Consider the following 13,808-nt stretch of genomic DNA (forward strand, 5'->3'; position numbering starts at 1 on the left):
TGACACTCACTCTGGCCCCTGAGGGCTGTAGTTTCCCAGCCCACAGGCCAAAGGCAGGCAGATAGCGATATTGAGTCCTTTCCTAAAACATTCTCCATTAAGGCTGCAAATGAATCGATTTCCTACTTTCCTACTAACATGCACCTCCATGCTAAAGTGTCTAATGCCTAGGAATGCTAGTCCTGGATGGTGCGCATCTCGTTCAGCCAATCACTTTGCAGAGTCTGTTTACCCTGGCTGAACGCGCAACATCAGGAAGTAGCATTAGCCACGAACATGAATGGTGGTGGAAATCAAATCATATCCAATTTTATTTACCATGTGCGCCGAATATAACCTTACAGTGAAATGCTTAGTTACAAGCCCTTAACCAACAATGCAGTTCAAGAAATAGAGTTAATTAAATATTTACAAAATAAACTAAAGTACATTTTAAAAAATAAAAATTAACACAATAAAATAACAATTATGAGGCTATATACAGGGGGTACCGGTACCGAGTCAATGTGCAGAGGTACAGGTTTGTCAAAGTAAATTGTACATGAATCTCCGAGCTGACAAGGTAAAAATCGTCGTTCTGCCCCTGAACAAGGCAGTTAACCCACTGTTCCTAGGCCGTCATTGAAAATAAGAATTTGTTCTTAACTGACTTGCCTACTTAAATAAACGTAAAAATAAAAAATTAATGTAGGTTTGGGTAAAGTGATTATGCATAGATAATAAACTGCAAGTAGCAGCAGTGTAAAAACAAAGAGGGAGGGGGGGCAATGTAAATAGTCAGGGTGGCCATTTAATTAATTGTTCAGCAGTCGTATGGCTTGAGGAGAGAAGCTGTTAAAACTTCTCTAGGGTAGGGGGCAGCATTTGGAATTTTGGATGAAAAGCGTGTCCAAATTAAATTGCCTTCTACTCAGGCCCAGAAGATAGGATATGCATATAATTAGTAGATTTGGATAGAAAACACTGTAAAGTTTCCAAAACTGTTAAACTAACGTCAGTGAGTATGACAGAACTGATTTGGCAGGTGAAAACCTGAGAAAAATCCATTCAGGAAGTTTGATTGTTTTTGTGTGTAGTTTTCTATTCAATGCCATTACAGTATCCATTGACTTAGGACTCAAATTGCAGTTCATATGCCTTCCACTAGATGTCAACAGAATTTAGAAATTGTTCCAGGCTTGTATTCTGAAAAATTAGGGAGTAAGAGCAGTCTGAATGAGTGGACCCTGCCGTGTCAGAGCTTTTTCATGCGCGCGACCGAGAGAGTGCCTTTCTTGTTTACCTTTTATATTGACAACGTTATTGTCCGGTTGAAATATTATCGATTATTTAGGCTAAAAACAACCTGAGGATTGAATATAAACATTGTTTGACATGTTTCTATAAACTTTACGGATACAATTTGGATTTTTTTTGTCTGCCTGTTGTGACTGCGTTTGAGCCTGTGGATTACTGAAGAAAACGTGCAAACAAAACGGAGGTTTTCGGATATAAAGAGAGACTTTATTGAACAAAAGGAACATTTATTGAATAAATAAATGTCTTCTGAGTGCAATCATATGAAGATCATCAAAGGTAAGTGATTCATTTTATCTCTATTTCTGACTTGTGTAACTCTTTTACTTGGCTGGTTACTGTTTGTAATGATTTGTCTGTTGGGCTATGTTCTCAAATAATTGTAAAGTATGCTTTTGCCGTAAAGCATTTTTGAAATCTGACTACGTGGTTGGATTCACAAGAAGTTAATCTTTAATTATACCTATGTAAAATATTGTATAGTTTCTGAATTTTTATAATGAGTATTTCTGTATTTGAATTTGGCGCTCTGCAATCTCACTGAATGTTGGCTCAATCTAGTATTGAGGGTTTCATTTCACCGTGCGTTTGGTCTATGGGCATTGCCAACCAGTTTTAGATTATTTTAACCACAGTTAGCAAATTAATTAGTTCAAAAACAAACATGTCAATAAATAATCAGTGGTGTAATGTAGTTAAGTAAAACTATTTTAAAGTACTATTTATGTAGTTTTTTGGGGTATCTGTACTTTACTATTTATATTTTGTACAACTTTTCCTTTTCCTTTACCACATTCCTAAAGAAAATAATGTACTTTTTACTCCATACATTTTGCCAGACATCCAAAAGTACTTATTACATTTTGAATGGCTAGCAGGACAAGAAAATTGTCAAATTCATGCACTTATCAAGAGAACATCCCTGGTCATCTCTACTGCCTCTGATCTGGCGGAATCATTAAACATAAATGCTTCATTTGTAAATTATGTCTGAGTGTTGGAGAGTACCCCTGGCTATCTGTAAATTAAAAACAAATTAAAAATGGTGCTGTCTGGTTTGCTTAATATAGGGAATTTTAAATGATTTTTACTTTTAATATTTGAAGTATATTTTAGCAATTACATTTACTTTTGATACTAAAGTATATTTAAAACCAACAACGTTTAGATTTTTACTCAAGTCGTATTTTACTGGGTGTCTTTCACTTTTAATTGAGTCATTTTCTAATAAGGTATCTTTACTTTTACTACAGTATATGACAATTTGGTACTTTTTCCACCACTGTCAATAATGTGATCATTATAGGCCAAATTAACAGCGTAATGGGTTGTTGTCATTGGAGAAGATCTTGCATCACTTATAGCAAAAGTTTGGTGGATTTCATTGATTGAAAAAAGTATATAAATGTGATAAATTACTATAGTATGCAGTTTGAATAAATTTCAGTAACCTGTCAGTTGGACAAAAACATCTGCATTGAATCAGGTAGGCCTAGGTTTTATCATTAGAATAACATTGATCCAATTTGTCATTATGATAAGTTTTCTTATTGGCGATGGGGCTCCCCTCCCTCAGCCACTGCCTGTCACCAAGGGAGTACCCCAAGTCTCGTTCCTAGGCCCCGTTCTTCTCAATTTACATCAACAACATAGCTCAGGCAGTAGGAAGCTCTCTCATCCATTTATATGCAGATGATACAGTCTGATACTCAGCTGGCCCCTCCCCGGATTCTATGTTAAATGCTCTACAACAAAGCTTTCTTTGTGTCCAATAAGCTTTATCTACCCTTAACCTTGTTCTGAACACCTCCAAAACAAAGGGTCATGTGGTTTGGTAAGCAGAATGCCCCTCTCCCCACAGGTGTGATTACTACCTATGAGGGTTTAGAGATTGAGGTAGTCAACTCATACAAGTATGTGGAAGTATGGCTAGAAGGTAGGTACCCTGTCCTTCTCTCAGCACATATCAAAGCTGCAGGCTAAAGTTAAATCTAGACTATCGTAATCACTCCTTTCAACCAAGCTGCCAAACTAACCCTGATTCAGATGACCATCCTACCCATGCTAGATTACGGGGACATAATTTATAGATTGGAAGGTAAGGGTGCTCTCGAGTGGCTAGATGTACTTTACCATTTGGCGATCAGATTTCAAATCAAATCAAACTGTATTTGTCACATGCGCTGAATACAACAACTGTAGACTTTACAACTGTAGACCGTGAAATGCTTTATTGCCACCAATGCTCCTTATAGGACACATCACTACACTCTTCTGTACACTGGACATCACTGTATACCCGTCGCAAGACCCACTGGTTGTTGATCATTTATAAAAACCCTCTAAGGCTTCACTCCCCCCAATCTGAGATATCTACTGCAGCCCTCATCCTCCACATACAACACCCGATCTGCCAGTCACCTTCTGTTAACAGCATCCTGCCCAGGCAGACCAACTATTACTGGATAGGGATCCGTAAGGTGGACGACGTGTGGACCTGGGTGGGGACCAATAAGACCCTGACTAAAGAGGCAGAGAACTGGGCAGACGGGGAACCCAACAACGGGGGGAACAACGAGGACTGTGTGGAGATGTACATCAAGAGAGAGAAGGACACAGGGAAGTGGAACGATGAGTCGTGCATGAAGAAGAAGACGGCTCTGTGCTTCACAGCCTCGTGTCAGAGCGACTCATGTTACCATGGAGAGTGTGTGGAGACCATCAACAGCCACCGCTGTAAATGCTCTGAGGGCTTCTACGGAGAGCAGTGTGAACACGGTAAGCAAGGATGATATAGTCCAAATATCTAATACAGGTAGTATGAAGCCAACTGTTATCACACTCAATGTTCTCTTCATTGTAACTCTTTGCCTGTTTTCCTCTGTTGGCAGTTGTTGAATGTAAGATGGAGGAGGTCACTGTCCCTGCTAATGCCAGTGTCCGTTGCTCTCACCCCAATGGGAATTTCTCCTTTGACTCGACGTGTCAGTATTCCTGTGAAGAGGGGTACCAGCTGAGCAGCTCCGGGCCTGTGAGATGCACAGCCTCAGAATCATGGTCAGAACAGCCTCCCACCTGTGAATGTAAGTATATCCTCTTATAAACCTGTTCTGGAAGGACTAAATAGAGAATAAAAAATGGCTACAATTTGTCATAAACTTTTGATTTGTACTGTCTTTGAATTACTTCAGTGTCTTGCTATCGGTCTTTATACCAGTATGCCATCTTAGACCTCCTGTATTTCAGTTGTTGTGTATCTTGAGTAATGACTTCATCGTGGCACATTTAGTCATGTATTACGATCTGCCCTCTCCTCCCCAGTGGTCTTATGCAGTGAGCTGTACGAACCTGGGAAGGGTTCCATGGCCTGCTCCCATCCCCTGGGCTCCTTCAGCTACCTGTCCACCTGTACCTTTACCTGTGAGGAGGGCTATGAGAGGCTGGCCTCCAGCTCTGCTACCCTGCAGTGTGGAGCCTCGGGACAGTGGAACGACTCACAGTCGCAGTGTATTGGTGTGTACAGGTTCTGGATATCTGTAAACGTAGCCCCCATAACATGTTACATCAACTGTAGTTGCTATAAATATATGAATGACACAGGACATTTTCCATTCAGAAATATCTAGGAGGGCAAATAGAGTTGTGTAATTGTGTGACAGTAGAATTGTCTCTGACCACTGCACCACTCTGTCTTGCAGCTGTAAGCTGCCCTACCCTCCAGCAGCCACAGGATGGCGCTATCAGCTGTGGAGAAGACTTCACCTATGGAAGCAGCTGTAACTTTAACTGCTCTGAGGGTTATCTCCTCAAGGGGGCGATCACGCTGACCTGCACATCAGCTGCTGAGTGGAGTGAGGAGATACCACACTGTGAAGGACAGGACAAACTTTTTTGCATTTTTAACCATTTAACCATTGTCTGTATTGACAAGAGTTTTTAAATCAATTTAAACCATTGTCTATATTGACAACTCTTAATTAACAAGACCACTCTAACAATGGAAAAACATGTCCAATATTAAGTCATTTTTCTCAAAGTTGCTGAAATGCCATGTGCGTCCACTCATATCAATGCATTCGTAAAACAACATGTATTTATTTAACTTGACAAGTCAGTTAAGAACAATTTTTTATTTACAATGACGGCCTACCCCAGACAACGCTGGGCCAATTGTCTGCCGCCCAATGGGATTCACAATTACAGCCGGATGAGATGCAGCCTGGATACGAACCAGGGACTGCAGTGATGCCTCTTCCACTGAGATGCAGCCTGGATAGAAACCAGGGACTGCAGTGATGCCTCTTCCACTGAGATGCAGCCTGGATACAAACCAGGGACTGCAGGGATGCCTCTTCCACTGAGATGCAGTGCATTAGACCGCTGCCCCACTCAGGAGCCCAAACTACCAGGGCCATAAACATAACATTACGAAACTTCAATTCTATCAAATAAGCCTCACGTAGCAAATTAGCAATGACATTTTGTTGTTGACCAAATTCGACACCATCTCATTGACCTTCGTACTAAAATTCCTCACTTCATGGGCTTATTTTCATGGACAGATTTTGGGCTGAGTAAAACCTCTCACTTCGCCTCTTCCTCTCTGTTTTAACTCAGTCAATTTACACATTTACACACGATACTAAAACAGTATAGACTGAGTTTAAATGGAGAGGAGGTGAAGTGAGAGGTTATACTCAGCCCGAGTGTACACAATATTAAGAACACCTGCTCTTTCCATGACAAACACTGACCAGGTGAATCCAGGTGAAAGCCATGATCACTTATTGATGTCACTTGTTGAATCAACTTCAATCAGTGTAGATGAAGGGGAGGAGACAGGTTAAATAAGGATTTTTAAGGCTTAAGACAATTGGATTGTGTATGTTTGCCATTCAGAGGGTGTAAATGGGGCAGACAAAATATTTAAGTGCCTTTGAATGGGGTATGGTAGCAGGTGCCAGGCGCAACGGTTTGAATGTGTCAAGAACTGCAACGCCGCTGGGTATTTCACGCTCAACAGTTTCCCGTGTTTCAAGAATGGTCCACCACCCAAAGGACATCCAGATAACTTGACACAACTGTGGGAAGCATTGGAGTCAACATGAGCCAGCATCCCTGTGGAATGCTTTCGACACCTTGTAGAGTCCATGTCAAACGAATTGAGGCTGTTCTGAGGGCAACTCCTAGGGGGGGGGTAACTCAATATTATATGTATATATACACCTTTTAGTAGGTGCTTTAATCCAAAGTGAGTTGCAGTCATGCGGGCATCCATTTTACCTATTGGTCTTATCTCCTTATGGATGTCTGCCACACACATGAGCTCTCCAACGACAATCATTTTCCTTATTTCATCCACAACGGTTTGTTTCCTTTTGTGGTGTTTTTATATACTAACCACTGTGTCCTTCTCTCAGCTGTCCAGTGCCCCTCTCCTGTGGTTCCTCTGGGGGGTCAGGTTAGCTGTGAGGCCCCCTCACATCCCTGGGGCTCTGTCTGCAACTTCAGCTGTGATGAGGGTTACGATCACCAGGGGGCCCCAAACATGCAGTGTTCATGGTCAGGGGAGTGGAGCGCTGAAACACCTACCTGCACAGGTATGTTATAACCTCTGTTACTCTCTCTGTGAGACAGAATCAAACTGAATATTCTGTGAGACAACAAAACTGGATATTCGCTGGTCATCAGAACAAAGTATGTCTTATGTAGTGGTTATAAAGGCTTTATGAATGCATCATGAATGCATATCCTACATAAGGGGGCTACCAAAATTGGACCATTTTTGAGAGGGTAGAAGTCAGTAATGTGACCGATCAGTTGATTCAGATTGTTTGACTGTTTTCTTGTTTCCTTCAGCCACACCTGAGACTCCAATGAACTGCACTATCCTATGCCTGGCAGCATGGGGCGCTGTGTTATTATTTGTCCTGTTTCTGGCCGCGTGGCTCTGCAAACGAATGAGACAGAAAGGTAAACACAGAAGAAGTCCCTTATCTTCTACACTCACAGTCATTGGCTAGGAATTAGAAAGATGGCGAGCACATGGAGGGCTGTGCGGCCCCCCCAAAGAAATGCCACCCCACACCATGACTGACCCACCGCCAATCCGGTCATGCTGGAGGATGTTGCAGGCAGCGGAACGTTCTCCACGGCGTCTCCAGACTGTCACGTCTGTCACATGTGCTCAGTGTGAACCTGCTTTCATCTGTGAAGAGCACAGGGCACCAGTGGCAAATTTGCCAATCTTGGTGTTCTTTGGCAAATGCCAAACGTTCTGCACGGTGTTGGGCTGTAAGCACAACCCCCACCTGTGGACGTCGGGTCCTCATACCACCCTCATGGAGTCTGTTTCTGACGGTTTGAGCAGACACATACACATTTGTGGCCTGCTGGAGGTAATTTTGCAGGGCTCTGCAGTGGTCCTCCTGCTCCTCCTTGCATAAAGGCGGAGGTAGCGGTCCTGCTGCTGGGTTGTTGCCCTCCTCCATGTCTCCTGATGTACTGGCCTGTCTCCTGGTAGCACCTCCATGCTCTGGTCACTACGCTGACAGACACAGCAAACCTTCTTGCCACAGCTCGCATTGATGTGCCATCCTGGATGAGCTGCACTACCTGAGCCACTTGTGTGGGTTGTAGACTCCGTCTCATGCTACCACTAGAGTGAAAGCACCGCCAGCATTCACAAGTGACCAAAACATCAGCCAAGAAGCAGAGAAACTGAGAAGTGGTCTGTGGTCACCGCCTGCAGAACCACTCCTTTATTGGGTGTGTCTTGCAAATTGCCTATAATTTCCACCTGTTGTCTATTCCATTTCCACAACAGCATGTGACATTTATTATCAATCAGTGTTGCTTCCTAAGTGGACAGTTTGATTTCACAGAAGTGTGATTGACTTTGAGTAACATTGTGTTGTTTAAGTGTTCCCTTTATTTTTTTGAGCAGTGTGTATATATATCCTCACTTCTTATGTCTCTCATTATGTATGTAGTGTTGTGGTGTCTCTCTTGTCGTGATTGTAATTTGTCCTATATTTATAGATATTTTTATTTTTAATCACAGCCCCCGTGCCCGCAGTCCTTTCGCCTACCAAAAGGCAGTCATTGTACATAAGAATTTGTTCTTAACTGACTTACCTAGTTAACTTTTTTTTAAATTGTGGATATGGGCTGATAGACTTGCCCAGTCTTTCAAAAACAGTGTCATGGTGAAGTTCACAAAATCACACTTTTATTTGTATGTGGCACGAGTACCACTAAGTGACCACAGTTATGTGACTAGTCTGACCACACAGGCTAAACCACTGCAATCATCATTATAAAACAAATGGTTGTGTTATATGAAATGCCCAACAGGAGCTCAGTATAAAATGTAAGTATATATATATATTTAAATCAAACAGAACCTGTCAGTGGTCCACTGTAAACAATCACTGTATGTTGTACTTGGCAGCAACAGAGTGGATTGGAATATGGGAGTGTTCATTTGGAACCGTCATATTACATTACTGTTATAAAATGTCAGTTTTGTTTTTTCTTAACAAACAGAACCTGTCAGTGGTCCACTGTAAACAGTGACTGTATGTTGTACTTGGCAGCAAGAGTGGATTGGAATATGGGAGTGTTCATTTGGAACTGTCATATTACATTACTGTTATAAAAGTAAGTATTTTCCCGTTTACTAGTACTTAACCTAGTCGATTCGTCCTTTGCTCTTATGAGCCTTCAAACGTATAGACAGTTTTCGTACTCATCACTGCATGGACTTTGATGTCAAGTAGATTGATACATTGCTAGGTTTTCGTTTATAAAGCCCTTTAACAAAAACAATCACTGTACCTAACATCATTACTAACCTTTAGACTTATGAGCTACCACCTCCCACCCGTCTCAGGGATGATTAACTCTGGAAATTCCTTTGGTTTCTACTGAGTTAGGTAAATCAGCTTTTAGTTTTCTCGCGCCTTATTAGTTGAGCAATCTTCAAAATGTTCTGAAATGTGATGTTTCGGTGCTTCTAAGGTAACTCAGAAAACTGATTGAGGACCTTCCTACTGATGAATGTGTTTGTTTTTTGACCGTTTTTCTTTCTGATTGCATATTGTATTTTATATTTTAACGTTTGTATTTTCTGTCATTTTTGTAATTCAGGGCTCATCTGTAAAAGAGACCTGAGTCTCAGTATGACTCCCAGATAAAATAAAGGTTAAATAAGTATCCCCTGTGGCTAGGCCAGGTAAACCACATATATAACAGTATAAGTATAGACCGTCCCCTCGCCCCGACCCGGGCGCGAACCAGGGACTCTCTGCACACATCAACAACAGTCACCCTCGAAGCATCGTTACCCATCGCTCCACAAAAGCCACGGCCCTTGCAGAGCAAAGGGGAACCACTACTTCAAGGTCTCGGAACGAGTGACGTCACCGATTGAAACGCTATTCAGCGTGAACAGAACACCGCTAACTATGCTAACCGTTTCACATCCGTTACACACAGGTCTACTAATACACCAGGTTTAAAGCCACCGAGGTAAGATGTTCATTTGGGATAGCCCCATCACATGGAGTATATCACGCTGCAGGCCGTATCTCCATGTCCTGCTGTATTACAGATCATGGGGTTAGAGGTGAGAGCATTCCCTACTCCTTCAGCCTCCATTTTCCCCTGGTACTCCTTATCAGGCCTCTGGAAGCCCTCCTTGACACTGGGGGGCAGAGAGTTGAGCAGCCCGTCCTCTACCAGCAGGCCACTAGGCATCAGGCTGTGGCACTCCTCCAGCTCGGCAGGAAGGCTCTCCAGCTGGTTCCCCCTCAGGTCCAACACCACCAGGTTGGTCAGCTCACCCACCTGCACGGTTCAGATCAATTCCATTTCACTTCAGAAGCCTTTCACAGAATTGTTTGTGTTATCAAGTCAACACCTTTTCACTGGAATGAGTGACAAGGTGTTGACATGATAGCACAAACAGACTTGCACTAAGGCTATTTAATTCAGGAACAATACAATACGATACGATATCCTTTATTGTCCATGTACATGGAAATTATTTTAGTGAAATCAGCATACAAATACACAACAAACAAAACAAAACACTATCATACACGCAATACGGAAAACCCTGGAATGATACTAATGAATGCATACATAATTATTCACAGTCCCTGCCACCTACTGTCCAACCATGTATTGGGCCTACATCTGTCCTATGGAAAACCATTGAGGAAAATTTGAATTTCAGTTGACTTCCTGAATTGAAATAGAATTGACCCCATCTCTGCTCACTTACCTGGTGGGGGACCACTGACAGGTTGTTGTGACCTAGCAGTAGGGACTGGAGGGTCTTACACTGGAACATACCTTCTGGGAGATGGTCAATCTGAGGTATAAGAGATGAAAACAAACAGATTCTGATTATAAAGTTGTAATTCAGCCTGTCGTTCTGATGTCTCTCTCTCTCGCTGTCTCTCAAAGAAAAGGTACCTATATATGACCTTTCTCTCAATACAATGATTTAACACTCTGTTTTTACACTTGCTTTATAAGTCTTTTAGGATTGTGGGTTAAGTTAATAACACAATCAAATAGCCTACACAACTACAATGATGTCCACGCGTCTGTATAACAAGAAAATTCCCCCACAAAACTTGATTAATGAATGAATGAACACATTAAATGCGTAATCTTAATCATATATAATATGCATACATTATTGTTAGACACATTGAGGAGCTGCAGTCTCTTCAGTTCCTGTATTTCAATAGGAATGGCAGACAGCTTGTTGTGACTGAGGTCTAGCAGATAGAGTCTGCTGCACAGGAACAGCTGCGCTGGCATGCAGCTGATGAGGTTATGACCCAGATGAAGCTGCTCCAGGTTGCCCAGCACGCCGACGTGGACAGGGATGTAAGTGATACTGTTGTACTTCAGCTTCAGGACAGAGAGCTTGGGAAGGTGCTGGAAACTGATGATCTCCTCAATGGTTTTGAGGTTGTTCCCTTTGAGGTCTATTTCTTGCAGGTTCTTCAGGCTGAAGATATGACTCGGTATCCGCTGGAGATCACAGTTCAGTAGCTCCAAGCAGGTGAGCTGTGACATCATTTTCAGACTCTGCAGGACAGAGAGTTGGGTGCCTTCGTTGTCGACGGAAAGCTTCTGTATCGAGGGTATTGAGTTGGTAATCACTTTCGGCATGGCGGTGATGGTGCACTTGATGAATAACACCTTCAGATTCTTGAGCTTGGGTAGGCTGTTGACGAACGTCGTGCTGTCCTGATTGAACATATTTCCATACAGATAGAGCTCGGTCAGGTTACGCAAACTGAAAACCCACCAGGGAGCCTGTTCCACCTCTGTGAACTTCATCCTCAGGATCCTCAGGTTCTCAGAGAGAAACCCCAGAGCCATGAGGTCTACGGTGGCAGGAGAATGATCCAGCCAGATCTCTCTCAGGTTCCCAAGCTGCGTAAGCTTCTGCGTGAGCCTAGGATCCGGTATCAGCTGCAGCTTGAGCACCTCTAGCTCCCTGATATCGAACACGGCCTCTGGGATGCCGCTGAGGAGCATGAGATGGAGCTCTATCTGGTCCTGAGCGTTACGCATCACCTTCTGGGTCAGCTTTTCCAAAGGCCACATGTAGTTCAGGTTGAGCTGCCTCAGTTTCTTCTCACTGACCTCTGAGAGGAAGACTGCAAAGCGTTTAGAGAACAGAGGGTTATACTGGTCCAGGAGGTGGAGGATGAAGGCGAAGTCATTCTTGACATCGGGGATGTCGCTAAAGCTGCTCTCCTCCCTCACTGAGTCAAAGGAGTACTCCCTGAGAGAGTTTCTCATCATCCACCAGAAGCTGTAGAAGCAAGTCAAGCTGTAAATGACCATCAGTACTGTGTAAACCAAGGAGAGGAGCCAGAAAATGGTGGCCAGTGAGTGAACACAGTGAAAGGGCTGAAACAGCATCAGAGCTTGGGAATCTACCACACAGTCAACGTCAAACAGGATATGTGAGGCTGCGTAAGGGATATAGGCCAAGGTGAACAGCAGAAACACAATCTTGGTGACGATCTGCCTCATATACAAGTGATAAATGATGTCTTTGTCCTCCACGTGTACTTTCAATTTCTTCACCTTCTCAAAGATAGCTTTGGCCTGCTCACCTTCCTTTTTGTCTAAAACGCTAAGAAACTCTGTCCCCATTGGCCTTCTGCTGCTACAGTCTGATGTTGAAGAGGCCTGGAGAGCAGGACTACACATGCTCATTGAGGGCTGGGCCCCACCCTGCTCTGCCACTGTCTCGGACAAGGCCCGGGTGGTCCAGGGAGAGTCACAGCATTTGTGTAGAATGGAGACAAAGTGCATGAGTCTGGAGCTGGTGCTAGGGTACTTGAACCACACGTTGCTTATAATCACAAGAGCCAGAGTCTCTAGCATCACAACGTAGGGGAAGAACTTGGCGAACCAGTGGAGTTGTTTTTCGTAGCACACGGCGTCAACGTAAGCATACTGCTGAAGATCTAGCTTGTAAAGGCCCTTGGGGAGGAGAGGGAAGCTGGCTTCAGTAGTGGCATTTCTTAATGTGGTGCCTCTATGGTTAAAAACCACACAGAAGTCATCTGATGTCATCTGACAGGGGACGCAGACGATCTTGCGGAGGGTGACCTGCAGGGCATTTAAACATAAGGAAGCATCAGAAACGTCATAACAACCTGGAACTAAAGCCTTATACACTGGGAGACAGATGGAATTACACTGAAAATCGCATTAAAACACAAAATGAAAAATGTTCTGTTAAAATTCCTTGCCTGCAGAGTTCCTCCGAGGGTTCCGATTGAGAACATCATGATGGATAGGTAGTGGCTGAAGACATCCCACCAGGGCTGGAGAACACGGTACAGGGACTGGCCCTGGGCAAAGTCCTTCAGCTCACCTTCTGAGAGCATCTCAGCTGCCTACATGGGAAGGGATAATAACAGTGTATTAAAAGCAACCTTTTTTTTTTTCAAGTGATAAATTAGGCTGATTAAAAGCCCAAAAACATTAAGGAAACATGAAGACCACAAGGCCTAACTTCCCCTATGCTCTACCTGGGTTTTGTGCAAATAAAACTAATATGAGTCAATTGGTTACAACAATGAGTTTGAAAAACAGTTTTGAGTTTAAACTCTGAAGCAAGTGTAGGGCCGGGGAGGCTGCCTGTAAACTTAAAGAATACTTGTTTGATTTTCATGAAAAAGTGAGAGCCGATGTACTGTACTTTTGTGTGTTTACTAATCAATAATTGTGTTATTAGCATTTTACCAGTAATGTTGTATTATCAAAATATGTTTAGAAGCTAGCTACAGTAGCTGCCTTAATTAATATGGCCCTCATCTAACGTTACATGACAGCGAGCTAACGTCAGCTAGTTAGCTTAAGTGTAGCTAGCTAGCTAATGATGTTACCTAAACAATACCTGTGACTAGCTAAATAGTAACAAAAAAAAAACATTGATAAAAACCGTAGATACTTCTATTGGT

The 13,808-nt window shown here is 42.9% G+C and overlaps 2 protein-coding genes across 2 annotated transcripts; one reads left to right on the plus strand and one right to left on the minus strand.

Moving 5' to 3' along the window:
* The first annotated feature begins 3,120 nt into the window (after positions 1-3,120).
* Positions 3,121-7,165, plus strand: LOC135511516 (E-selectin-like). The gene is made up of 7 exons (XM_064933006.1): positions 3,121-3,232; positions 3,679-4,074; positions 4,188-4,379; positions 4,618-4,809; positions 4,995-5,165; positions 6,717-6,858; positions 7,156-7,165. Exons 1-7 carry the CDS (start codon positions 3,121-3,123, stop codon positions 7,163-7,165), a joined length of 1,215 nt encoding a protein of 404 aa, XP_064789078.1.
* Positions 7,166-9,855: 2,690 nt separating this feature from the next.
* On the minus strand, positions 9,856-13,232 carry LOC135511517 (volume-regulated anion channel subunit LRRC8B-like). Its single transcript, XM_064933007.1, has 4 exons — positions 13,095-13,232; positions 11,005-12,951; positions 10,586-10,675; positions 9,856-10,146 (listed from the first exon to the last, which is right to left on the minus strand). The coding sequence occupies exons 1-4, from the start codon at positions 13,230-13,232 to the stop codon at positions 9,856-9,858; spliced, it is 2,466 nt and encodes an 821-aa protein (XP_064789079.1).
* Positions 13,233-13,808: the final 576 nt, after the last annotated feature.

Source organism: Oncorhynchus masou, chromosome 24 (genome assembly GCF_036934945.1).
Source record: "Oncorhynchus masou masou isolate Uvic2021 chromosome 24, UVic_Omas_1.1, whole genome shotgun sequence".
In the NCBI taxonomy this organism is placed as follows: Eukaryota; Metazoa; Chordata; class Actinopteri; order Salmoniformes; family Salmonidae; genus Oncorhynchus; species Oncorhynchus masou.

Bases quoted from the DNA above. Each gene is read 5' to 3' on its own strand.
- LOC135511516 (XM_064933006.1), top strand. From the start codon at position 3,121: ATGTGGTTTGGTAAGCAGAATGCCCCTCTCCCCACAGGTGTGATTACT. The intron at 3,233-3,678 runs GTAGGTACCCTG...TATCTACTGCAG, and splicing joins TGTGGAAGTATGGCTAGAAG to CCCTCATCCTCCACATACAA. The intron at 5,166-6,716 runs GTGAAGGACAGG...TCCTTCTCTCAG, and splicing joins GAGTGAGGAGATACCACACT to CTGTCCAGTGCCCCTCTCCT.
- LOC135511517 (XM_064933007.1), bottom strand. From the start codon at position 13,232: ATGCTCTCAGAAGGTGAGCTGAAGGACTTTGCCCAGGGCCAGTCCCTG. The intron at 12,952-13,094 runs GCAAGGAATTTT...AATGCCCTGCAG, and splicing joins CCCTCGGAGGAACTCTGCAG to GTCACCCTCCGCAAGATCGT. The intron at 10,147-10,585 runs GTAAGTGAGCAG...TGAACCGTGCAG, and splicing joins TGTCAGTGGTCCCCCACCAG to GTGGGTGAGCTGACCAACCT.